The 27,647-nt window shown below is 41.2% G+C and overlaps 1 protein-coding gene across 15 annotated transcripts in view; it reads left to right on the plus strand.

The window, feature by feature from the left end:
* The window catches only part of CADPS2 (calcium dependent secretion activator 2), a 516,545-nt gene that overhangs the window by 252,463 nt on the left and 236,435 nt on the right, over positions 1 to 27,647 (plus strand). For all 15 annotated transcript variants that reach the window (XM_075599918.1, XM_075599919.1, XM_075599906.1 and 12 more), the window contains exons 9-11: positions 6,722 to 6,788; positions 7,405 to 7,513; positions 10,696 to 10,899. In XM_075599918.1, the coding sequence (XP_075456033.1) occupies positions 6,722 to 6,788; positions 7,405 to 7,513; positions 10,696 to 10,899 (380 nt within the window). The remainder of the gene's footprint in view (positions 1 to 6,721; positions 6,789 to 7,404; positions 7,514 to 10,695; positions 10,900 to 27,647) is intronic.

A 27,647-nucleotide genomic window follows, 5' to 3' on the forward strand; every position in this document is an offset into this window, starting at 1 on the left:
TTCCTTCCTTTATATACTGTTAGGGTGATTATTGTGTACATCACAGTGGCTGTCCCAACTGACTCCACTTGTCACTTCCCCTACAGTTATTACGCATTATTGCTTTATTGAGGGGCACTCCGTCGTCGCCAGACCACCAAGCCTATGGTCTCAATTACAATTATGTTACAGAAGTTACCGGTCTGATTCTGAGCACCACACATACCATATCTCCTTGAAGAACTCAGGAGTGCTGGTTTTTCTACATGAGAAGGATTGCTTGTACCTGACAGTGTCTCCCCTCCCCCCCCCCCCACTGTGACCCCGCCTTTTGTGGGAGGACTTGCGTGCACCCGAGGCGTTTCTGAAACAGGTCGTCTGATGTGAGTGCACTTGCTACAAACCGATCTAATGTACGTTATACAGCAGCGATGCTCTCTTAGTTTGAGAATGATAAACGTACAGTGCACGTTGATAATAATAAAATCACTCTTATTTGGAGCAGCAAATTTGAATTGCCCCAGAAATGCAGTAAGATCTGAAATGCGTTGGCAAAGTATACTGTACTAGTTGTTTTCCAGTGGCTTCCCTAAAATCGACTTTCCATAAAAATTAGGCTGGTGGGTGATACAAGTGCTTGTATAAGAGGGAGATAGGAAAACGCGAACACTGGAGTGGGGCAGTGAAGTGGTAAGGCTTAATGTAGCAATTCCCATGAACTAATCCTGCCTTTTATTGTTCTTTTCTTTTTGTTACAGAACTTAACCTACGTGGTTCTGTTTAGCGGAACCACACTATTTTCAACTGGGGACCCCTCGGTCCAGAAATACCTACCAGTATTTCCGGAGCTGAAAATGACACATTTCAACTCCCCCCAAATCTCAGCCTGTAAAACAAAAATGGGGCTTACATTTAAAAAAAAAAAAAACAAGTAGGAAGATTGCTACTTTATAGTGTGCCAAGAGATTGCTTCGAATTGAGTGTATATCAACTATCTGCCACTAATTTAGTCTGTAAAGATTTTTAGACCAGAGGTGGTTTTCACCATACTCATCCCAGATTTGTCTCTGCCGCCATCGAGTCGACGGGGAGCGTAGTCTCTCTCATACCACTGCTATACAGCATATAGCTCAGTGCTTCCCGTCTCCAGTCTTTATTGACCTTGAACAGTCCAGGTTTTAAGAATATCCTCACATTAGCACAGCTGACTCAGTCATTTTGACTGAACCACCTGTGCTCGCGCAGGGATATCCTTAAAACTTGGACTGCTAGGATTCATTGAGGACTGGAGTTGGGAACCAATGATCTAGATTCTAGCTGATGTAAAGAGATACTAGATTTATTATATATACCACCATACTTAAATAATACAAATTACTGTACCAGACTAACAGCTATTTTTTTTATACTCGTAGCATATAGATAATGTTGTGCTCCTAGCATTAGTCTGCTATAACTTTAAAATACGTAATATTAATATTTGTGACCCTTTTCATTGTATTCCTTTTGCCTATGTGATCTCTGCTCAATGCAACGGAAAGCTTAGTAGGAACAGAGGTGTGATATACCACTTTGTGGGACCTTGAGTAAGTCTTCCAGCAGATATTGGCCTACACGTCTGCAAGCAGTGCTGCTAAGCATAAGGCCTCAGCCATGTTTACTGCTTGCTGGCGGAAGCGTGCTGGCGGAAGCGTGCTGACGCGCGCTCCCGCTCAGCACTGAGCCCCTACAGCCGCAATTAGAGCGGCTTTAGTAGGGGCTCACCTGCGCTTCCGCGCGCTTGCAGAAGCGCAGGTCTTAGGGGGAATTTCCCCGCTTGCCGGTGCGACAGGCCGGTCACATGAGCGGTTCGCCCAATGAGGGCGAACCAGCTCCGTGACGTCACTGGCCCGCCCCCGGCCAGTGACGCGCGCCCCCTGACGGCCCGCTGACGCCCGTGCGGTAAGCAACCGCAAGGCCAGGGAAAGCACCCGCTTTCTCTGAGCCTCAGCGCGCCTCAGCGAGCAAGCAGGGAGCATGGACTCAGCCTAAGACTTCTCCCCTGAATGGTACAAGGGCTGGGGCTTCACTGTTCACTCTTTATTCACCCATAAATGCCGCTATCTCTCTTTCTCCTCCAGACCCTTTTCTTTCTTTTACCATATATCCCTCTTTCTCTTTACCTCGATCCATATCTAATGCTCCACATTCTCCATGCCACAATAACTCTCTTCCAGCTGCAGCTCCAGTTGCCGCCACGTATGTTAAACAGCAGAGACTCCTCTCTTGCCGCTTCATGCCATGCATTTCTACCTCCTCCAAGGCTTGCAATATGAAGTCGGAGGAGGTTTTGTGAGAGCCTATAGCAGGGAATGAGGGGGGAACTGGAGAGGACAGGCATAGTCTCAAAGGGAAGTGATCAGTGCTGCGATCTTGACCATAGAGTTAGGTGGATGCTACAGTCAGTCTTGCATGGGGTCCCTAGCCCCTGGAATCACCTTCCAAACATATCAACATATCATGTAGACAGAATAAAGGGAGTATAAGTAGGTCACTTGCTTTGCAACGTGGCAAATCTATCTTCAAAAAGAAGCGTAAAGGCAGCAATCTAGGCTGCTGCTTGTTTTTTTGCCTGTATTTTACCTGACATCTGGTGACAACCCCCCCCCCCCCAGTTCTGGGGATATTTATCATTTTTTGTGCTGGTGTATGCACAAAAGAGCTACAAATATGGCAGAGGACTACAAACATGGCTGCCAGTGTCACCAGTAGATGGCCGCAATGTAATCTGATGGCATTGCGGCTTTTCTGTTGGCTCCCATAGTGAGCCCTGACTCTGGCAGTGATATTCTTTCCCCAGTTTGCCTGGTGGATCCCCTATCCACAACTGGTTCGCTGCTTCATAACGTCTATTTACTAAGATCTGCTGGCACCAAAACTGGGGCAAAACCAGTGCAAAGAAAAGAATCACAGGGCAATATTTATCAGGGAAACAGAATCCCATTAAAAGCATTATACTCATATACTCATGACAAAGCCAGAGACCCCACAAGGTTGGTGAAAGGCGTTGAGAAGTTCCTTAGCCAGTTGGACTAATCCTATGTTTGTGGAGCCACGGAGAGAAGCCTGGGGGAAGTGACGTCACGGAGGCGACGGCGCAATGAAGCACACCTCGAGGCTGTCGGGCTGCACGCATCCTCCCTGCAGGGAGGTGGTGAGAACATCTGATGCACCGCGACCTTTGATTATATCCATTGCGCTTTTTTATAGCACTATTTGCAACCATCTGCTACACTGACTGGCACATTGAGAAGCTCACCATATCCACATATCCTCACCACATTCCAGTGCCTGTTTTCCATTGGAATCCTGTAAGTAGGATATCCATAGAGCCAAGTTATCGCTTTATCTCTATATTGCTGTACCATCTACACTTACAGTAGTAGTTGTTTTTTTTTTCATTCTCTTCCGGCCGATATGCTCCCCCTGGATTACAAGAATATCATTCAAGTTTTTGGAGCCAGTGAAGACAGGATCCAACAGAGGGTTTGAGCTGGTTATCAGTATCATTTTTATTATTGCACGTCTATATCACAATATTCATTTTAGTAATTATACTGTAGTTGGCGCCTTTTGTCACTATCACACATTCATAAAATATTGTAAAACATCATATATTATCAAATGATTTACTACAATATCTATAATTAATATACAATCCTGGACAAGGTCAGTGACATTTGTGGGCAAAATGTTATTAGTCTCTTCCTCTATTTTATTTCAAGAAAAAGTAACCTATTGGTGATATTGTAGTTGGTAAGGTGGGATATGGGATGTTGTAATCCTCTATACAGCCAGATATTTCAGATTTGGTAAAAGAAGGCATCAATCCACATTTACCTTTAAAACAGGCATTGCTGTTAGTACACTTTTATTCTAGGACGGGTGACCATTTTAAAATATCTTTCTTAGAAATCGGATCTTCATTTTTATTCTGTCAATTAATTAGTATTTCACTCAATGTATTCAATGGTTTTGTGGCATTGTTGAGTCTCCTTTTTCTACAACTGGGCTCCTGAAATGGTTCCTATTGAAATTGCAATGCATAAGGGGTTGCATTTTCTTTGCACAGTCCTCTTTAAAGTTCTGGTAGAAGATTATAATTGGAAACTTGGCGTAAAGAAACTTTATTTTTTGGACCATACATTTGTATGTACTTCTGGTTAATTGCTCCTGTTATTTCATCTTAACAGGTGAGACATTATGAATTCTCCATTATAATGTGTTTATTTAACCTAGGAGGAAATTGAATCTGCAGAAAAAATAGGATTAAGCGTTTTTAGTTTAAGGATTTATTTTATCATACAATAATGTATTTGTGTCTAAATTCATTTATGTCATATCAATAACTGTATTGATCTAGAAGTGTAGGTCTGTTATAGGTTGAGAGAGAAGAACACTAGAGGTTAAAAAAATGCAAAATCCTGTAATGAAAGTAAGTATATAGAAGTTGCATGTACGTAGTAACGTTTTCATAGGCTCAAGAAAGAAAGAAAAAACAGCGCACAACGCTCATAGTGAAGTATGTATATATTAAAAGTGCCAATCAAGAAACAGATAAGTAATGTGCGTACATCAAGGTAGACCATCCGACACTGCAGGGCGACCAGCACTGCACAGTGGAGCGTTGTAATCCTGTCGCGGTTAGTCTCGGGCAAGACTTCTCCTGTCTCGGGTATTGTCACGGGCGCTCACTACTACCTGGACTGGACCGCGGGGCTTAGGTGGGGAAGATATATAACCACCGCCCTAAGCCACGGGGATGGGTCCGGATTTCAGAGTCGTGGACGTGTAGCCAGGTCAGGGTAGGAGAGTGGAGAGAGTAGCGGGTCCTTGCCTATGGTCCAGGGTTAGAGAGTGTAGAATGGTCGAGGTCCATAAGCCGTGGTCGTGGAGTAGAGAGAGCAGAAGTCCGTTAATCAAGACGAGGTCTAGGGGAACAAGAAGAGACAGGTCAGGCGCAAGCAGGTCACAACAGGAATACGGATACCAACGGAGACAGGTACTCAGGCTGCAAATGAGCACGGTGCATAGCAAGGTCCGTGCTGAGCAACAACCAGAGGGCAGAGTGAACCTAAATATACAGATGAATCAGACTGCTCTCCTATAATGATAAGTCCTATAAAATATCAGATGCAAAAGGGTAAACTATACAGGACAAACAGGCCAATAGCCCTTAAGTAGTTATTCTAGTATATTGGACATTATAGCCACTGCACATGGTATACAAGGGATTTAGATATATAGGACATTCAATACGTATTGACTTATTATCTGCAGCTTTTTGAGGATTTACAATCAGAGATTACCTTGAACTATTCATTACTCTGAGTCCTCACTACTCCATTACAGGGATTTTTATGAATTTTAATTATTAATTGTTATACTTATTTGATGTAATAAAGATTTTTTGTATTGTATTTTTAATCTCTCTGTAGCTACAGTGTCCAATATACTATGAAAACTACTTAAGGGTTATTGGTGCCCAAAAGGAGCAATGTTTGGCATAGAGTGCATGATTATGGGGTTCTTTTGACCCTTCTCTTGGGTTCTGGTCTGTTTGTTCTGAACCTAAATATAGGAGAGAACGAATGAGGGGAAGGAGAGGAAGAGTGGTCAGATGTATGAGGAACGGTGATAGGCTGAGGCTGGATGTAGCTCAGGTGAAGCCCACCTGAGGTTAGTGCAGACATTAGTTTCTTTAATATGTGCACGTGCCAAGATGCGTGCGCAAATGGGGACCGCTACGCACTCCCGGAAGGCGGGGACAATGCACTGGCGAAGCGTAAGGCAGCCGGGAAGCGTAGGACACGGCCGCGTCGGCCGTTGCAGCGGGACAGGGACGCAGGTAAGTGGGAAGATGCGGTGCACAGAGGTGCCTGTAGTGCGGTCCTGACAGGTATGCAGGGGGCAGTTTCAGGTAAAAGAAGGGAAACAGATCTCCAGTTCAAAAAAAACCCATGCGCAGCATTCACAGTGATGGTATCTCTGACTCTGCCACCAATGTATCACGCTCCCGTGATCAAGCGGGCTCAGTCAGAGAATCGCTCTGTCACACTGTCGGCATGAGTGGCGTGCGCTGACCACAACGCAGCCCTCTATGGGGTAGACCCCAGAGGCTGTGTGTGGGGGTGCGCAAAGCGCTGTGACGCGTATGCTAGCAGGGAAGACAATAATTTTGTCTTCCCGTGCCGCGACACGGTCACATGGTCAACACGCAGCCGATGGCAGGGCAGATATGCCCAGTCATGGCCGCATCCCTCGTCATGGCCCCACTCCCCTAGAGCTCCCCTACAGACCGCCAATCGCGGCTGTAGTCTCTGCACGCGCCGCCATGCTGCCAGGCTCATGCACGTGCAGCAGGGAGGACTGGGGCCTTAATGTGTACTCACCTGAGGAAGAGACCTGTGTTGTTCTACATAGATTTCAAAAAAGCTCATGTTTGTCCCCTAAAAGGTGTCACAACCTACAATGAATCTAACTATATAGAAACACCGAAAATATCAAATATTGAGTGCTACAGTATTTGTAATATTTTTTTTTTAATGTTGTCTTGATGTAGTACTCATTCATTTATTTTGTAATATTAATCTACACTCACATCTACCTACATTTGGTTTTTCATAGTGATTTATTTATTCCTTATTTGTTCATTTATAACATGCACATGAGTAAAGTATGATTCTTACTCTTTGTTTTACAGATATTTATATGCTGTTGGACAAAAGGTTTGGAAGCGATGGAAGAAACGTTACTTTGTCCTTGTTCAGGTTACTATTCTGTTTAATTAGTTTTTGTTTTCAAAATGTACAGACATGATGCTAGAAACCTTTTTCGATCACAATTGTGCAATATATGTTCTGAAGATTTGGAATGAGTGTGAGCTTCTTGGGTACGAATGCTCAGAGACCAGAATTAGTTAAGGGTTGTAATTGGAAAAAAATCCAGGTGTAATATGGATTTATAAGTTAGGCAGAGTAAATACTACTGTGCTGTAGCACAATGGAAGCTTAGAACTGAAATTCTGGAAGGAGTACATAGTGTTGTCATGAAGGAAATGTTGAGAACTTTATTATGGAATTTATTAGGTTGAAAGAAGTCTGAAGCAGAAACTAATCTGAGAGAGTTACAGTAGATGAATGTAATAGCATCATTTTCAAAAGAATGTGGTGGAGAATGTAGAAAGTAGGCAAAAAAAGAATGGGGTCACGCATTAGACTTTCAGCCGTTAATTGGCAGATTAAAGGGTAGACCATAGATTGTTCGTAAACAAGAACATTACAATTTTGTTTATAACCTACAGTATAACGTTTCTAAGGGACTTCAATTTTCATTAAAAAAAAATGTTCTGTATATAAATGACACATTGCGCACCTCTCTTTGCAGGTGAGCCAATATACATTTGCGATGTGTAGTTATAGAGAAAAAAAATCAGAGCCCCAGGAACTGATGCAGCTTGAAGGATACACAGTGGACTATACAGATCCTCAGTCAGGTACATGACCACTTTACATGGTATATAGTCTAACGTTATGCTCTATGATTTGCATTATTTGTCCAAAAACCATAAACTATAGAGGTGTCTAGTAGTTGTGTTAATTTTGTCTGTATATAGCAGGGGGTGGCCAACTCCAGGGCCACCAGAAGGTCAGGTTTTCATGATATCCCTTCTTCAGCACAGGTGGCTCAATTGCTGGTTGCGCCAGCTGTGCTGAAGCAGTGATATCTGGGGAAAATCTGACCGGTTAGTGGCCCTTGAGGAGTGGAGTTGGCCACCCCTGGTTTATACCTGCAGAGATGCTAAACATTAAAAAGGTTGAGAAAGTTAGTAAATTACATACTCTAATACAGGGGGGTGCAAACTTTTTTTCCCCTGCGCCCCCCTGCCGGCGGTCCCCTCACCTCTGCGCTCCGGCGTCGGCCCCGGCATCATGACGTCACGTTGCCATAGCAACGTGACGTCACATGACCGCACGGCGTAATTTGACCCTTGTTGCCATGGCGACGCGTGTGAGAAGCAACCAGAGTCAAGGTAAGTTAGGTTTAGTTAATTTAAGTGCCTTCGGGAAGCGCGCGGGGCCTCTGTAAACCCCGCGCCCCCCCGCACTCAGTCTCCCCCCAGTTTGCGCACCGCCGCTCTAATACACATTGTTACATTCGTGAAATTCTTCACTGGCTATGCACTTCTTTAACCCGGGCTGTAATACAGCAGGCATAAGCTTACAGGGATCATGTTAAAATGAACATGAAGCAAAAGGTGACGCACCGTGTGCTCATTAGTATGTAATTTTCCAGAATCCCTGGCTGCAGTGGAATCATTTATGATTCGTGCTTATACCCAATGCGGCCGGGCGCGTGATGCTGCGCGACGCCAAAACAAATCCATGTTATGCAGTGAGCACCCGCGAATGAGACGCCAAGCGCACAAATTTCGAGCAGATCCAAGAAATTGATTTTCTGGAGCGACAGCCGCGTCACGTGAGCGGTTCAGCCAAGGATGGCGAACTAGTCACGTGATGTCATGGCCACGCCTCCCTGTCGCCGCCCGATGTCTCCTGCCTGCAGTGCAGGTTTCAGGCATGCGCATCGCCCTGAGAGAGCGTGTGCGCCCTGCCGCAGCTGGTATAATCGCAGCCTAAGAGATAATGACAAAAAGCAGGGTTACAGACCTGTCAGAGATATTGGAATGTGCTCACAAGGGGTATTTTTATTTGCTGCACACTGTACGGTGGAGGTTTTTTTTGTCACTTTTTTACCCACCATAACTTAATGTGTTCTTGAAATGTTTTAGAAATTCTGTATTGTCAATGCTGGAGGGGAATAAAAATCATTCAACTCTTCTCAAACATAGGGGCCCTATGCACAATAGTCCGATAAAAAGAAATTGCCATTGTTTTTAAATCGCCATCGTTTGGGGGTCCTCGGGTGGTATCCAATTGCATTCCATTGGATATTGTTGGTGATTAATTTTTTTGTAGGTTGACCATTAACTGGCATAGTGTTAAATCATGCCCATATTATATAGGCATGATGTACCCACTGTGCCAATCAATTGGTTTATTGGCATTTGTGTTGATTTTTATATGTAATGTGTTGTATTGTGGACCTGTTTTTTGGTAGCGTCACCATTTATTGCTATAGTGTTAAATCATGCCCATATTATATGGGCATGATGTACCCACTGTACCAATGAATGGGTGGAGGGTGGGGGTAGTTACCTGGGGTGGGTGATTAGGCCTCCTGGGTGGGTAGTGGGGGAGGTTGGTAGTGGGGGAGGGTGGGTTAACCCCTTAATTACTTTAACAGTTATTAACCGCTACAGTGATTTAAGGGGTTAGGGGCCATTAGATTGTATTTTTGTATGTATTCTTGTTGGCATCGGAGGACATGGCCCTGCCGTATGCTGACGAGGATGCCCTTCAGGATGACAGGGGTAAGTAGAACGTTTTTTATTTACTTTACTTATGCTGCCTGGCTAATATTTGATTTAATAATAGGCAAATGAGCCTTTATCCATATCTGGATAATAGTTGTGATGCGTTTGGTGAGGGGGGTGGTGTATTTATTAAAATGTAAGCCATCTTTATTTATTTTAAGGGGGTTGTTACTTCAGGCCAGCGGGGAACCGCAGGGACCACCCGAGGACCCCCTGATGCCCACGGGAACCACCCGAGGACCCCTGGACACTAGAGGGACCCCCGTGTGGCCCCCAGACACCAATGGGAACCACTTGAGGGCCCCCAGGCACCAGTGGGGATGATCCGGGGACCCCCAGACACCCGTGGGGACCACCCGGGGACATCCACCGGCATATGTTGCCAATCCTGTGTTAAAATAAATAAATAATGGTTTTATGTGGGGATACAGGGGGTGGGTTATGTATTGGTGCTTATTACATATTGTAATGTTTATTGGGGGCAGAGGGGGTGAGTGAAAGGCCAAGTACCCACTTCATTCACCCCCTCTGCCCCCAATAAAGCTATTGTTGTCCCTTAACCCTTTCATTGCCTTAGTGGTTACCGCTAAGGTAATGAAGTTGCCTATAAATGCATTTTTATTGCATCAGATTCATGCCGGGGGTCTCCGGTGATGATATTAATGGATATCAGCTCCGAAGACTCCCAGCATATATCCGATGCAGAAAAAATGCTTTTTTTTTTTCTAAGTGCAGTCTCGCCGCTTATCGGCAGCTTCTCGCCAAGACGATTTGGAGAGGAAATCGCAATTGTAGAGTGGTGATTAGCCTCGATAAGCTAATCGGGGTTACTAGAATAGAACAAGTTTGACAAGCTGGCGATAAGTGGCTTCTCGCCGCGCGTTTGGCGTTTTTTTTTTTTAATTCAGCAAAAAAATTGGACGAAAAGCTGACTTATCGCTGACTTATCAGGGCTTACTGAATAGCAGTTGGCTTTTTTGGTGATAAGCTGGCGATAATGGCTTATCGCTGCTTACTGCATAGGCCCCATAATGTGGTTTATCCAACTGAAGGAGACCTGAAGTTGTTGGTAATGCTTGTTTTTTTTGTTATGAGTCATTTAATTTTCATTTTATGAATTGTCTGCAACACCAAATCAAATGAAGCAAATCACATATTAAACAACTTCATGTTGTTTTTTAAATGCTTTAACAATGTTCGATACAGATTGCAAACCATTGTTTTGTGTTGCATTTTGGCAGGTCTTCAGGGCGGCCGGATGTTCTTCAATGCAGTAAAAGAAGGAGACACCGTTATCTTTGCCAGTGATGATGACCAAGATAGAGTGTTATGGGTACAAGCAATGTATAGAGCAACAGGCCAATCATATAAACCCATTGCTTCAAATCAGGCACAGAAATTAAATCCCAAAGGATTAAATGCTCACATGGAAACATCACAAAATTGTAAGTTATTTTCTTTCAGGTTGTAAACTTATATTGTGAAGGAACATTATTCCTAATGTTTTGTGTATTTTGGTACAAATAAAAAAATAGAATTTCAACCATTAGATCCAAAAACAGAATTTAATTTCCGTATCAAAGAGACACTTCATTTATAACTATAATCATGTTGAGCACATTAATGCTCAGTGTTGCTTTGACATGCTGCAGTATGCCATTGAATATTAATACTGGGTTGCAAAGGTATTTTTACTTTATGTTTTTATGAAATTATTTTTGTGTTACTTTTGTGTCCTTTAAATGATACACACGTAATTGTTTACAGAAAATGTAGACTATTTGGCATGTAAGCAATATAAGATATTGTATTTCAACGTTTACTAAGCAATATGTTATATTGTCATTCATAGTTTATCTATGGTAAGGCAAAATGTAATTCACTATATTGTCTACTTTTACAGAATACATTTTCACCAAAAGGTAGTGGGTCTTAAAATTGCAAGAGGCCAATTTTTATTCAGACTATTCTATTGTGTATGTCCTATTACTAAATAATGATGCATCTAATTAGTTATTTGGTGTATATAAAAAATGTAAAGACTATTAATATATAATGGGTGACAATGATGTCCTTATGCCCAGGGCCGCTTTATACATTAGGCCGACTAGGCACAGTGCTTAGGGCCTACGAACCTTTTAGGGCCTACAATATTTCACTTGAAAAATACCTACACAAAAAAATTCACAAAATAAGAGAAAACAGCACATTTTCATTTAAAATGCCTTCGAAGTATCGTTACCTTTAAATATCGAAACAAAAGTATCGATGCCAAATATCGCTAGTATCGAAAGAAACAAGCAAACGATGAAATTAGTATAAAAATGAGTAAAAATATCGGACACACAGGCCTCTAGAAATAAAAGTGCCTAGGGCCTACGAAGGTCTTAAAACGGCCCTGCATATGCCTCCATAATGCTATTGTAACAGGAAGGGAAACAGAGATAATCCTTAAAATGAAAAGAAGGTACATTTGTGTGTCTTCTAGTCAATTCAATTAAAATTGATTCATGAAAAAGGGGACCCCTTTAATTTTAACATATTTTATATATTTCTTGCTCAATCCCCATGAAACTTTGCAAAATTGTAGATCTGTTGTGTAGCTTAACGCAATATAAGAAGCACAATGTAAACAATCAATTCATGCTAACTAAATTGATGTCACTGTATTATGTCTAGAAGTACCAAATACACTGCGGTAGGTTCATGTTCATTAAATGAGAAATATAAGTTTTTCCTTTGTTGCTCGTAAATGTATTAAACTGTTGTAATCTAATCTGAAACACTAAAATGACTGTAAAGTTTGAATTCAAAGTATGGTTCACAGTGTGTGTTCAAAATGTCCTCATTCTGCTGAAACAGATGCCCTGAAGACAAGAGCGCTACTCTGATCTGATTTGAATAATTGATAACCCGTTGATACAGCTGCTCCCATTCCTAAACGATATGTTGTTTTACTAATTTGTTTTTTAGTCCTCCTAGTGACCATCCTTTATCAGGAAATATTTTATTTAAGTGTTTGGACCAACATTCTTGCTCGGTCTCAAGCACTTTATAACGTGCTTATCATCTTCGCTAAACAACATTTTGTAACTTTGCACTTGAGGTCATCATGACGGCACGAATTCCAAAGAATATTTATTAGATTATCAAATAATTCTTAAATGTAATAATCTACTGTGACACCTAGAATTGCTCAAATTTTCATGAAAATTGACTGATTTTTCTGCAAGATAGGGCAAAAAATAGGTGTCCTGTTTTTTATGAACTGTGCGTGCGTGCGTGTGTGTAAATATATATAAAAAGGTTGTGAACCCTTTAGGATTTTAACATATTTCAAACCTAAAATGTTATTATAGCCAAATACTGTAATAGATAAAATAACCTGATCAAACAAATGACACAAAAACATGATACTTTTTCAACTCTGCTCATATTACTCGACCTCTCTGCAGCATTCGACACCGTGGACCACCCTCTTCTCCTTCACATTCTCCATACTCTTGGTATTCGGAACAAAGCTTTATCCTGGATCTCCTCTTACCTCTCCCATCGTACCTTCAGTGTCTCTTTTGCTAACACTTCCTCCTCCTCTATTGATCTCTCTGTGGGGGTACCCCAGGGCTCTGTCCTGGGACCCCTTCTCTTTTCTCTCTACACACTCTCTCTAGGTGACCTAATCACATCTTTTGGGTTTAAATATCACCTCTATGCTGACGACACACAAATTTACCTTTCAACCCCTGACCTTACACCTGCTATACAGACCAAAGTTTCTGAATGCCTCTCTGGAATATCATCCTGGATGGCCATCCGCCGACTGAAACTTAACATGGCAAAAACAGAGCTCCTTCTACTACCTCCCAAACCTGGCCCTACTACATCCTTCCACATTGCTATTGGAAATACGATCATTCACCCAGTAGCCCAAGCACGCTGCCTAGGGGTCACACTTGATTCCTCTCTCTCATTCTCCTCTCATATTCAAAACGTTTCTAAAACCTGTCGCTTTTTCCTCCGCAATATCACAAAGATACGCCCTTTCCTCTGTTACTCAACTGCTAAAACTCTGACTCAGGCCCTCATTCTCTCATGTCTCGATTACTGCAACCTCCTGCTGTCCGGCCTTCCTACCTCTCACCTGTCTCCCCTACAATCTATCCTAAACACTGCTGCCAGAATCACTCTACTCTTTCCTAAATCTGTCTCAGCGTCTCCCCTGCTGAAATCCCTCTCCTGGCTTCCGATTAAATCGCGTATCTCACACTCAATTCTACTGCTCACTTTTAAAGCTTTACATTCTTCTGCCCCTCATTACATCTCAGCCCTAATTTCTCGCTATGCACCATCACGACTCTTGCGTTCTTCTCAAGGATGTCTTCTTTCTACCCCCTTTGTATCTAAAGCTCTCTCCCGCCTTAAACTTTTCTCACTTTCTGCCCCACACCTCTGGAATGCCCTTCCCCTCAATACCCGACTAGCCCCCTCGCTATCCACCTTTAAGACCCACCTTAAGACACATCTGCTTAAAGAAGCATATGAGTAGCACTGGATAATCATGGACACATGACACAAAACTTTGCCCCCCTGCAGACGCACTTACTAGTATTCCCTCCTACTGTCTCTGTACGTTCTCCCTACCTACCAATTAGATTGTAAGCTCCGCGGAGCAGGGACTCCTTCCTTAATGTTACTTTTACAGTATGTCTGAAGCACTTATTCCCATGATCTGTTATTTATATTTGTTATTTATATGACATGTATTACTACTGTGAAGCGCTATGTACATTTATGGCGCTATACAAATAAAGACATATATACATACATACAACATTTATTTTTCCACAAATGATTCAACATTAAATATCCATGTGTTAAAGGTATGTGAACCTTTAGATGCTGTACCTGGTGGCATACCCTTTAGCAGCAATGACTTCAACTAAGCATTTCCTGTAACTACTGGTCAGTCTCTCACATCGGTTTTGAGGAATTTTGGCCCATTCCTCCTTACAGATCTGCTTTGACTGAGTGAAATGTGAGGGCTTCCTTGCATGGACTGCTCGCTTCAGGTCCTGCTACAACATTTCAATGGGGTTTAGGTGTGAACTTTGACTATGCCATTCTAAAATACGGAATGCTTATTCTACAGCCATTCTTTTGTAGATCTGCGTGTATGTTTGGGATCATTTTCTTTCTTTATGACTTACTTTCGCTTCAGCTTCAGCTCACGGATGAATAGCTTGACATTCTCCTCTAGAATCTTCTGATACAATGCCAAATTCGTGGTTGTGTCAATGATGGTAAGCCGTCCAGGTCCCAAGGCAGCAAAGCAGCCCTAAACCATCACAGTCCCACCACCATGATTGATGATGGGATGAGGTTCTTCTGTTCGAACGCAGTGTTTGTTGTCGCCAAACATAACATTTCTCATTGAGACCAAAAAGTTATTCCTTTGATTCGTTTGTTCAGATAACATTGTTTCAGAAGTCTTGTGGATCATCTATGTGCTCTTTGGCAAACTTCAGATGGACAACAATGTTCTTTTTAGGGATCGATGGTCACCTCCTGTCTATCCTTCCATAAACACCATTCTTGTTCAGTCTTTTTCTGATAGTTGAGTCATGAACAATCACATTAGCCAAGGGCAGAGTGGCTTGCTGATCATTGGATGTTACTCTGGGGTTCTTTGTGACTTCTTCGATGACTTGCTGGTTTCTTCTTGGAGAGATTTTGGTATGACAACCGCTCCTGGGTAGAGTGACTGTGGCCTAGAACTTTCTTCAATTGAATTTCTTCAATTGTCTGACAGTGAATTGGTAAAGCCCTAAATCCTCAGCAATGGTTTTGTAACCCTTTTCCTCTGATGAGCATCACTTACTGCTTTTCTGAGGTCCTCAGGGATTTCTTTTGATCATGGCATGACATGTTTCCACACATTTGTATGATGAAGACCAAACTCACAAAGTTTCTCATCTTTATATAGAGATATAGACTGTCTGTATCTTCAGTTTTCCTTAACTAAAGTCCGGACATCAATCGAAATGACACATACCTCCAGACAACCGGGACCACTATGGGCACTCGGATGGTGCCACAGTATGTCAATCTGTTCTGCGCAAAACTGGAAAGTGACTTCCTTTCCACCTGTCACATGAAACCCCTTACATACCTTCAGTACATCGATGACATCCTCCTGATTTGGACCTTTGGGGAACAGGACCTCATATAGTTCCATGAGAACTTCAATATGTTCCACCCGACTATCAACCTCAAACTCACCCATTCCCCGGACGAAGTCTATTTCCCAGACACCACCATTGCTATAAAGAACAACCAACTACAGACATCTGTGTACTGCAAACCTACAGACAGAGCCAGCTATTTGAGGGACAACAGCTTTCACCACACACACACACACACACACACACACACACACACACACACACACACACACACACACACACTCACACTCACACTCACACTCACACTAAGCATGCAATCATCTACAGTCAAGCCATACGATACAACCAGATATGCTCCGACACAGTAGACTGAGGTCAGCGGATTACAGCCTTGAGATTGGATTTCATAAACCATGGATATAACCACAGAATTGTAGACTAGCAAATCCTCAAAGCCACCAGAATACCAATAAGTGATCTCCTTGAATACAGACAGAAAGTCAAGCAACAGGGTACAATACTTATGCAAGATCACCAGGGAACTACAACCCATTATCCAGGAAGATACAAGACTGCAACAGGTCTTCCCAGAAACACCCTTATTATCATACAGACAACCTCATCATCTCAATAAAATGATGGTGAGGAGTAAAGTATTCAACAGTACAACTGAATGCGGGACAAGGCCATGCCAGGACGCAAAATGCAAAACCTGCGCAATGTTGCACACAGCGGTCACAATACATATACCACACAGAAATCTGGTGTACAAAATCAGAGGAAGGTTCACCTGTTCCTCCAGCAATGTTGTGTACCTCATCATGTGCATGAAATGCCCAGGGGGCTGCTACTACATAGGGGAGACGGGACAGGGGCTAAACAAGAGGATGAATCTGCATCGCCACAGCATCACTCGTGGAACAAGAGACAGTCCTGTCAGCGCACATTTCTCTGACTCTGGCCATAAGATGGACTATCTGAAGGTGGCCATACTAAAATGTAATCTTAGAACACTCAGAGACGGTTACATGAATACAAATTTATGCAACTGTTCAGCACACTTAGCGAAGCAAACAATGCAGAGTTGAGCGCTCACTTGTATACTTGGTTTTCTGGTTCCGCGTTCTAGGCCCCGCCTCCAAACAGTGTGTCACTACGTGTGTCACAATGTCCAACGCGTTTCGTCACGATTGTGACTTTCTCAAGGATAGATGGGTAATAGCTCAGGGCGTGTCAGACTTCGAGCAAGGATCTGTTCCAGAATTCCAGGGGTTAATAGCAGAAGCAGCAGTAGAAGATTTGGTTAAAAGCCCATTGCATGCATCCTTGAATGCAGAACCAGGAAGCAAAGTATACACATGAGCGATCTACTCTGCGTTGTTTGCTTCGCCGGCTGCATTGCGGCTTGAACTGTGGCTGAGATGCCGGCCAGAGCTGACTGTGGTACTACGGAGGAACATACCCCATTGAGTGACATCTTGAATTGGAGGATATAAGCTTACCGTTTGGAATCCACTATACAGAAGGTGAGTACTCCTAATAACTTTGTCAATCTGGTTCCTTTGGTTTAAATACTGACAGCATTTGATCTGTTCTCCTAATATCAGCGCGAACACACAGATTGTCTCAAATGAATGTGTTTTTACCCACTATGTGAGTATAGGTCCTGGTGACTACTGCATGTTGTAATAAATATTTTTTATCTACACTATTATGCTATGGAGCTGGCTCTTCTTTTCTTTTTTGTTTTATAGGTCATTTATAGGTAATTTGGGATCAGGCTAGATCACTTAAGGAGCTTGCATACTCCATATGGACTGTTTCCTGAAATTGGACAAAGAGTTACCTTTGTTTTACTGGGAGCAGTGAAAAAAGCACCATTCCACCTGAGGACACTTTGTTCTGGATCCATGCTGCAGTCTCATACATGCTCCTATAATATCTCTGTTTGCGGCGAGTGCACATTTTATATTTGTCCAGTCAGATAAAAATTATTTTTATAAGTTAACACACTAGGAGTGCGCCTGTTTTCTTCCTGTTTTTTTGCATATGTGTGTGTGTATAAGTGTGTGTATATATATATATATATATATATATATATATATATATATATATATAAAGTGTGTGTGTGTGTGTGTGTGTGTGTGTGTGTGTGTGTATGTTCAGAACTAGACCATAGCACTACAGGTAAACAGGATACTGAATTTTCTATACTTTGAGCATTTGGTGTGGGACCTCAGGCCATCATAATCTTCTGCCCTTGTTGATCTTCTGCTTTATAAAGTCTTCCCAAATGATCTTCCAGGAACTGCGCTTGCAAGCCACTCTTCTCCATGTTGCTCCAACAAATTTTCTGATTTCATATTTTGATCTTAATTTTTGTTGTCATCTTTGTCTTTTCATATGCCTTGGAATCCAGTTGAGTACCATCTTTGTCCAACAATGGTCATTTCTTCTTGTGATATGACCAGCCCACTGACATTTTTATTTCTACGCCCTTGTAATAATGTCACAGGTTTTTGTTCTCTATCAAATCTATTAATAATATTTCCTGTCTCTTTGGGTAATTGAATTAAAACACATACATTCCCAGCAAGCTCAAACCTCAACATCCATCACTATACGTTGGGTTTATAGTGTGCTGTTTTGTCACTGCTAATACATATCTTTTTGCTATATCTGAGTGTTGCTGCTTTTGTGCCTTCTCTTATGGGAAGACAGGCTTTATATATATATATATATATATATATATATATATATATATATATATATATATATATAAACCATAATACTGAGTTAAGTTATGGTGAGTAAAAAAAGTGACAAAAACCCTCCACAGGAAAGCAAATATGCAAATATAACTGTATGCTCATCTGCATGTCTTAGGCAGGTCTGCAACCCCGCCTTTCCCCATTATTACCCAGCATACAGCACTTCCACTGCAGCAAGGGATTCTGGAAAATGACATGCAAATGAGCACACAGTGTCACTTTTTGCCTCAATAACCATTTTTAACATGGTTCCCTATAGGCTTAAGCTTGCTGCATGGTCACAGCTTTGAGCACAGCCAGGGTTAAGGTGCATACCCAGAAAACCACCCACAGGCAGCTGTTTCGACCTTGATGGGTCTCATCAGTGTGGGGTTGATTTTACTGGGAATGCAAGAGAGGCTATGGGATAGGCTAAACCATAATACTGAGTTAAGTTATGGTGAGTAAAAAAAGTGACAAAAACCCTCCACAGGAAAGCAAATATGCAAATATAACTGTATGCTCATCTGCATGTCTTAGGCAGGTCTGCAACCCCGCCTTTCCCCATTATCACCCAGCATACAGCACTTCCACTGCAGCAAGGGATTCTGGGAAATGACATGCAAATGAGCACACAGTGTCACTTTTTGCCTCAATAACCATTTTTAACATGGTTCCCTATAGGCTTAAGCTTGCTGCATGGTCACAGCTTTGAGCACAGCCAGGGTTAAGGTGCATACCCAGAAAACCACCCACAGACAGCTGTTTCGACCTTGATGGGTCTCATCAGTGTGGGGTTGATTTTACTGGGAATGCATACAGTTATATTTGTATATATATATATATATATATATATATATATATATATATATATATATATATATATATATATATATATAAAAAATAGAAGAAAAGAAGCGCCAGATCCTAGTGCATTACTGTGCAAACTCAATATATTTAATGCCCAAAAATCTCAATAAAAATGAACTCACAAACATAGAACAATTTAAAGCATTTTATGAGATATACTCATGCTCCAAGGACCAGGAAAACGCTGCTTCACTGCTGTCTTTGGCTCCGTGACACCTCTGGATCTGTATGCTGCCTTTGCTGTTCACCGCTTGCAGGAACTGACGTGTTCAGCCCTCCGCAATGATCTCTCCCCGGGTGCACACCAACAGATGCTTATTTTGTTCCCACCGGGGACGGTGAATGTCGCGGACCAACGGATGACGTCACAAAGATGGCGGAGGATGCCGGACTGGTAGAATTCCAAGCAGTTCTGGAGTAAGCGTTTATGAAGGTCCACTGCACACCTTCCCTACGCGTTTCATCAGATAGACTGACTTCTTCAGGGGATGGGCTCTGGGTGTGTGGTAGGAAGTATATATACACACCCACGAGTCCAATTAGGTAGATTGGTTGGTAGGCAAAAAATGTGTGGGCAATTGATTAGATATTTGAACACCTGATGATAGGTGTCCACAATTACTTATATGCCAACACATAATAACATATGAACATAATAACACTCATAATTAAATAAATATAGTAAAATATATTAAAACAAACTTACAGTTGATGTCCTGACTTGATTAAAATAACCAAAGGGTGTATCTGCAGATATCAAATACCCCAATAGATATAATTAAACAGAGACGAAAAGAATAATAATTTGCACTTAATGAGTATGGCTTGAGGAGGGTAGATCTGATGACAAAATTTAATACTAAAGAGTTGATTGAATTTATTTGACACTTAGTTATATGAGTATAATTAATACTAGCTGACTGTGTCTAAATTTGGCTAATAATGGATCTGAAAAATCCATGTATAAATTGAACAGTGATTCAAGATAATGTGTTCTAATATTACCAAATGGATTATATGGCGAAAGTAGGTGAAAAATAACCCTATATACTAATCTATTATCCCACTCTTTTGGAATTATATTGTTTGTGGATATTTGGGGGTTCCTCTGATAAAGAAGATCTGAGATTATATTAATATATTGATCTCCCTATATAACAGAAACAGCGTGGAAGAAAGCACCATGAAATTAATATTGAATGAATTCAAAGATTAATTTATCAAACTAAATTTAGTGAGAGAAAGAAAAATGTATGTTTTGAAGTTGAGACTGGACATTGTTTGGAGGTAGGTGAACCCTCCTCCCAGAGCTCACCCCTCCCCACCTTTTTAACTTGGGAGGTTTTTTCATTTTGCTGTATGGACAGGACCTGCTATGGTTGTTCCCCCTCATACAGAGGTAAAAGGGAAGGCTCACAGTGTAGTGTTAGGACCTGCAAATTTGGTTATGCCTTGACATTGGCATGTAGGCTTTTGATGCTTTGGTCAAAGGGTTTAACTAAATGACCAATAAAATATTTTTATAGAAGTATTTAACTTTTTACTTATTACCATATATATTTTGTCAATTGGATGTAGCATTGGGCCCCCCTGTTTCTTTAGGTAATACCCACATACATTTCTCCATACTTTGAGTTGTATGCTTCATACGTCTGAAGCTTCAAAATTGTGTTTGCATGTAGTGTCCAAGTTTCACATCCATACAGTATGTGAGCATAGGCAGGATTCGCTGGTCAATCACTTTACTTTTGAGGCACTGTGGAAGGTCCCCCTGCAACATTCATTTTCTGAAAGACACACAAAAAAGAACATGTCAGTTAAGCATATAAACATAAAATATAAATATTAATTTCATAGGGAAAATGCAGATACACCTTAAGGATTACTAAAATAGTGATAATTCCCATGTAAGGATGTGGATATTATACTATATGTTAAGTATTACCATGTAAAATATAATAAGAGTGCTGGTCATGACGTTTGTATATAATTACCTGAAAAGCCTTTGCTTTTGACTCAGAATACATATGGTATGGTCTGTGACAGGGCTGCTTGTACTTTTGTAGAAGTTAAATGCATGTTTGCTTTCTGGCATCAAGCGCACCACTTTATCTTTCTTTCATTCTGTTTCTGTCTTTTTTTGCTGGGCCCAGCGATCTTTTTTTTGTTTCCTTTATCTGAAACTTTACTAACCTTTAATGTGGTGTCCTGAGGTCAGTCAGTACAATACAGGTCTGGTTGGAGTTAAACACAGTTTGATGTTACACAGCAATGGGGCAGTCTCTGTTAAAAAGGAAAAGGGCGTTTCCTTCCTGCATACCATTCAGGGTGGATTATACCATGGTATGGAGGGGGGGGGGGAATTAAAGTAAGTGATACTGAATGTCATTTATTTTGCAGAGTAAAGACATGCATGGGATGTTTGTAAAAGGTACTGTTTTGGGGCTTGCTATAGAAAATTGTATGTTGTGTGAAGTGTATTATGTTTGCAAATTGTGTAAGTTTTGGTGAGACAACTCCCCTGTGTGGTTTACTTCATTTGGTTGTGTCCTAATTAACCAGTAATAAAAGGGAGGGAGTTTCTTTCCCTGGGGCCTGCTGCACTCCTTGTTGCTGCTATGTGATATGAGGTTGTCTCTTTCTGCACTCCTTGTTGCTGCTATGTGATATGAGGGTGTCTGTGGAACTTCAGTGAAAGGATGCAAACTTTCTAAAGCAGATATTGCTGGCTATTCTGTGGCTGGAGACATCACGCTGGGAGAACTGGTTGTTGTACACCTGAATGTGGAATCCCTAATAAAAAGAAGGTTCAGAGAACAGCAAAAGCCTCTTTCATTCTTCTCAGGGTCTGATGCTGCTGCTTCTTTAAATAAAGGCTGGGACTCAACCTTTCACATGGTCAAAGTGTGAAATGGTGATACCATTTGTAGAAAGAGACACGGTACTCAATAATGTTCCACTAAGTTCACACTGCAGCTATTAATATTGTTAATGAGCACAGTGTCGGTTCTAACCATTATTATCTAAGAGATTTAGCATACTGTACAAACTGCCTCTAGGCCTGTTATTTTTTCTGTTCATTTGTAACTTTAATTAATTGCAAAAAGAACTAATGTTACTTTGTAAATCAAAAAGGGTTATACGTTGATTTGTATTCATTGTTACCATATGATTAATTTGCTACTTTTTATATGAAATAATTGAAATTTTTTTCTTTTGTCTATTCCTGCTTACTTGTAGCTGGAAAAGGTATGTTTTTTTTGTGTGTGTGTATATATATATATATATATATATATATATATATATATATATATATATATGTGTATATATATATATATATATATATATATATATATATATATATATATATATATATATATATAATTCAGCTATCTCTGACAGGATCATTTAAACCCAATGTTGCTCACCTCTCTGACAGCAAAAAGCCACAACATCCTAGTTCTAAACAGTTGATGGCTGATGGTTGATTCGTTTTATGCTTTGAAGATGTGCAAAAGGTTCTCAAAGCTAAACTAAATTGGTAATTACATTTTTAAAGTTAAAACAAACATTTGCAATTAGGTTATTTGACCCTTTATATACTGGCAATTTACAAAATGTCTCGTCAGTGACCACATTCTGGTGAAAATTGTTAAATTTGACAACATTTCAATCAATTTGTATTTTAACAAAAATACAAACACAAGTAAGATTCACATTACATTTCACAAAACATTTTGGAAGCCATTCACTCCTCTAGTTGTGAATATAAGTTTAGTGGTGGTGTACTCCTGTGTTACAATTTTAATGGATACAATATTTGAGTACTCTATACATTTGTAATTCTACATATACTTGATTTAAATGTGATTAAACAGCACAGCTCGAAGATATTTTTATTGCAGTTTGAAAATGTTAAAATTTGTGCTGTGCTATCAAAGATGTGGTTTCATTTCTTACATTATTGAATAAAGCTTTTGCAAGCTTTATTGAGAGCATATTGTCTATTGTATGAATGTTTGTTTGTCTTTATTTATATAGCGCCATCAATGCACATAGAGCTTCACAGCAGTAATTAACATGACAAGCTTACAAATAATACAAATAACTGATCATGGGAATAAGTGCTTCAGACATAAAAGTAACATTTAAGAAGAGGAGTCCCTGCTCTGAAGAGCTTACAATCTAATTGTTAAGGGGAACTTACAGATACAGGAGGGGGTGTACTGGTAAGTGCGTCTGCAAGGGGCCAAGCTTTATGTATGATGTGTACAGTATTAGCCACGGAGCTACTCATATGCTTTGTTAAACAGGTGTGTTTTAAGGTAGGTCTTAAAGGTGGATAGAGAGGATGCTAGTCGGATATTGAGGGGAATGGCATTCCAGAGGTCGGGGCAGTCAGTGAGAAAGGTTTAAGGAGGGAGATTACTTTAGATACAAAGGGGTTAGAGAGAAGACATCCTTGAGCGGAACGCAAGAGTCGGGATGGTGCATAGCGAGAAATTAGGTCTGAGATGTAGGGAGGGGCAGAAGAGTGTAAACTTTAAAAGTGAGTAGGAGAATTGAATGTGTGATACAGGATTTGATAGGACGCCAGAAGAGGGATTTGAGCAGGGGAGGATTTTGGAAAGAGTAGTGTGATTCTGGCAGCAGAGTTTAGGATAGATTGTAGGGGAGGCAGGAAGGCCGGACAGCAGGAGGTTACAGTAATTGAGGCGGGAGAGATTGAGGGTCTCTGTCGGAGTTTTTGCAGTTGTGAAACAGAGGAATGGGTGTATCTTTGTGATATTGCGGAGGAAAAAGCGACAGGTTTTAGATACTTTTTGAATGTGAAAGGAGAAAGTGAGGGAAGAGTTGAGTGTGACCCCTAGGTATCGTCCTTGTGCTACTGGGTGTATTATTGAACTTCCAACAGTAATGGGGAAGGAGGTAGTGGGTCCAGGTTTGGGAGGAAGTATAAGGAGCTCTGTTTTTGTCATGTTAAGTTTAAATCGGCGGAGGGCCATCCAGGATGATATCACAAAGAGACATTCAGAAACTTTTGGTCTGTACAGCAGGTGGAAGGTCAGGGGTTGAAAAGTAAATTTGTATGTTGTCAGCATAGAGATGATATTTGAACCCAAGAGCTGTGATTAGGTCACCTAGAGAAAGTGTGTACAGAGAAGAGAAGAGGTCCCAGGACAGAGCCCTGGGGTACCCCCACAGATAGATCGATAGAGGAGGAGGAGGTGCTTGCAAACGAGACACTGAAAGTACGATGGGAGAGGTAAGAGGAGATCCAGGAAAAAGCTTTATTACGGATGCCAAGAGTATGGAGAATGTGAAGGAGAAGTGGTTGGTCCACCATATCAAATGCAGCAGAGAGGTCGAGTAGTATGAGCAGAGTGTAATGCCCTCTGTCTTTGGCAGCATGGAGGTCATTAGTTATTTTAGTGATGACTGTTTCAGTGGAGTGAGCAGTACGGAAGCCAGATTGTAGAGGGTCTAGGAGAGAATAGGTGTTGAGAAAAGGGAGCGAGAGGATACAAGACATTCAAGGAGTTTAGAGGCAAAAGGCAGGTGGGAGACAGGCCAATAGTTAGAAAGACACTGTGCATCTGCTTTGCCCCAAAGGTGCACAGCCTGATGGGGCTCCCCAAGAGCGGCACCCCTCTGCAAAGGACCAGCGTGCTAAGGGTTAACATTTACTTGTTCTCTTTGGAACGTCAACGCCACCCACTGGAATGTTATCGAGCCATGAGGACACAAAGAGCTTTTGTTCACAGCTGCATTGCATCTCAGCCACCCACCCCACTGTGCATCTGCTTTGCCCCAAAGGTGCACAGCCTTTGGCGCAGCTGAAGGGCAGCCAAAGGGTGTGAACCGTTTGCTGATGTTGGTTGATGTTAAAGTGATGATAAAGCTGCTCTATTTCTATCTGAAACTCATATGCCCTTTATCCCCTGTACCCAATTTTCCAACTCTATCTGTTCTATGAAATGTCTGTGAATTCACTGTATAACCTCTGTTCTTTTAATGTAACCATGTATTTTTTATAACTCTGTGCCCAGGAGATACTTGAAAACGAGAGGTATCTCTCAATGTATTACTTCTTGGTAAAATATTTTTATAAATAAAATAAATAAGTTGGGGTCAAGCTTGCTGTTTTTAAGTAATGGTATAACTGTTGCATGTTTGAAGGAAGAGGGAAAGGTACCAGAGTAGAGGGAGGAGTTAAAAATGTGTGTGAGCATCGTGATTATGGTAGGAGCAATATGTTTTAGGTGACGGTAGGGAATGGGGTCAAGAGGGTAAGTGGTAGATGGAGATGAGGAGAGCAGCAGTGCCACATCCTCCTCTGTGACAGCAGAAAAAGAGTCAAGGAAGGCAGGAGGAGAGTTAGGAAGCGGTTTAGGATGGGAGGAGGAAACAGAGGGGATGTTCTGACGTAAGGACTCCACCTTTTCCTTATAATAGTCAGCAAAGTCATGAGGTGAGATGGAGGAGGAAGAAGAGGCAGCTAGGGTGGTCTGAGTAGGGAGTCAAAGACAGAGAATCGGCGTGGGTTAGGCCTCGGCCAGGGTTCCTGCTGGCGTGCGGAGGCGCGCTGAGGCTCAGGGAAAGCGGGTGCCTTTTTATCTTTAGATGGGTGCAAAACTCTAAACTTTCTTTGCTATTAACTCCAGTTCTTATTCCATTGAAAATGGAAATGTATCTGATTCCTATCTACTGCACATATATTGTCTCATTACATGTACTGGCACATTATTTCATGCAAAATATAGATTGTAATATGTCTTGACACTTTAAAGCCATGTCCCTCACCCCCAGTTTCTTACTAGGATAGTAAGTAAGAGGTTCTCCAGAGCCGAACAGTGTTATTTCAGCTCCGGGAAACCCCTTGTTCCCAAGATACTTACCATTAAATGTGCCTCCTGTACATACTGGTTTTTAATACCCTGCATCAGCTGGGCCAATAGGAAGCAACAACTGATGACATTGTGACTTCCTGTTGGCCCATGTCACATGAGAGATTTATACACCATTTATCTGTAGCACACTTTTACCTGTAAGTACTGTATGTCATAAACCAGGGGGTCTCCAGAGATGAAAATGTCATATTTCAGATCCAGGGACCTGCTGGTTCCTAAGATGGTAAATAAAGGGAGAATTTAAACAACAACAAAAAAAATGGAGGAGCTGCTTTAGATATAAAGCAATCATTTTAATGTAAATGATATTCAAGGTTGAGGGAACAAACAGTTCCCTGTGGGCAACGTCTGAAGAGATGACCATGTCTTACAATAGTTTATTCTACTTCTGCTGATTACGGGTTGTTTAGAAATAATATGCTTCCATGCTTTATGGTCTCATACCTAAAACTATCAGTGAGCTGTGTCACGCTGTTTATATGCTACATTCACCTTTGGTGAAATCTGTCACATGAATGTGACTCTTGCTTTGACAGTGCAAAGCCGAATGATACGAATTAGTATGTGTATATTTTGAAGATGTGATGCTGCACATCCTTCAGCTTGAATTAAATAATTCTTCAATCTGCAAATACAGCTGAAAGTTGAACTTGACATGGATCAATATGATCTAGGGCTAAATTCCTCAATGTGACTGATTATGTTAGCATCATGGCCACAGATCAATATTGCGTTTTATTATGGACCTGATTCTATAATTGGCTTTGATCAATAAACTTTTGTCTCCTCTCCTTTAGAAATCTCAGGTTGGTTGCATGCCATATCTGAACAGTACATTTAGGATAGTCCATTTGCGGTAACTAACATAAAAAGATATGCATTTGAATTTTAAGGAACAAAGAGGCAAAAGCCCTTTTGTAAGAGGTCAGTTTTTAAGATGATTTTAACAGATTGCTCACCCAAATTGAACTTTGGTATCAAACTGAGCTAATGTTCTGTTAGATAACTAATCCTTTTGGCCTTTTCTGTCTATATCTGGTAGATAATTCACATGGATGTTTTTAACAAAACATACCATTAATGAAAGCAATCAGTAAAGCTCGCCTTTTGATAAACCCGCGGGGTCTAAAGGCGTTGAAAGATGCATCTGTGAAGAACAATAAATGTGGTCCTTCGAATGCCATTTGGGACACTGTAGTATGTGGTAGATATGTATTTCCAGAAATTACTGCTCTGTTTTCTTTTCTTTTTGCTTGAAGGTTGTACATTCTATTCTTGTTTCTATATGCTACACTTCCCATCACTCTACCAAGGTTTGTCTCATTAAAAGCTTGGCACAAAACAAAGACTGAAAGTGACCTACCTCGAGCTAACATGTTCATTTCTGCTCTAGTTTGCCATTTGGAAAGTAGATTGCGAGCTGCAATGAATGTGTTTTTTGTCTGATGTAGACACATTACTGAGTAGAACAATAAAAGGG

This window comes from Ascaphus truei, chromosome 5 (genome assembly GCF_040206685.1).
Source record: "Ascaphus truei isolate aAscTru1 chromosome 5, aAscTru1.hap1, whole genome shotgun sequence".
Taxonomy (NCBI): Eukaryota; Metazoa; Chordata; class Amphibia; order Anura; family Ascaphidae; genus Ascaphus; species Ascaphus truei.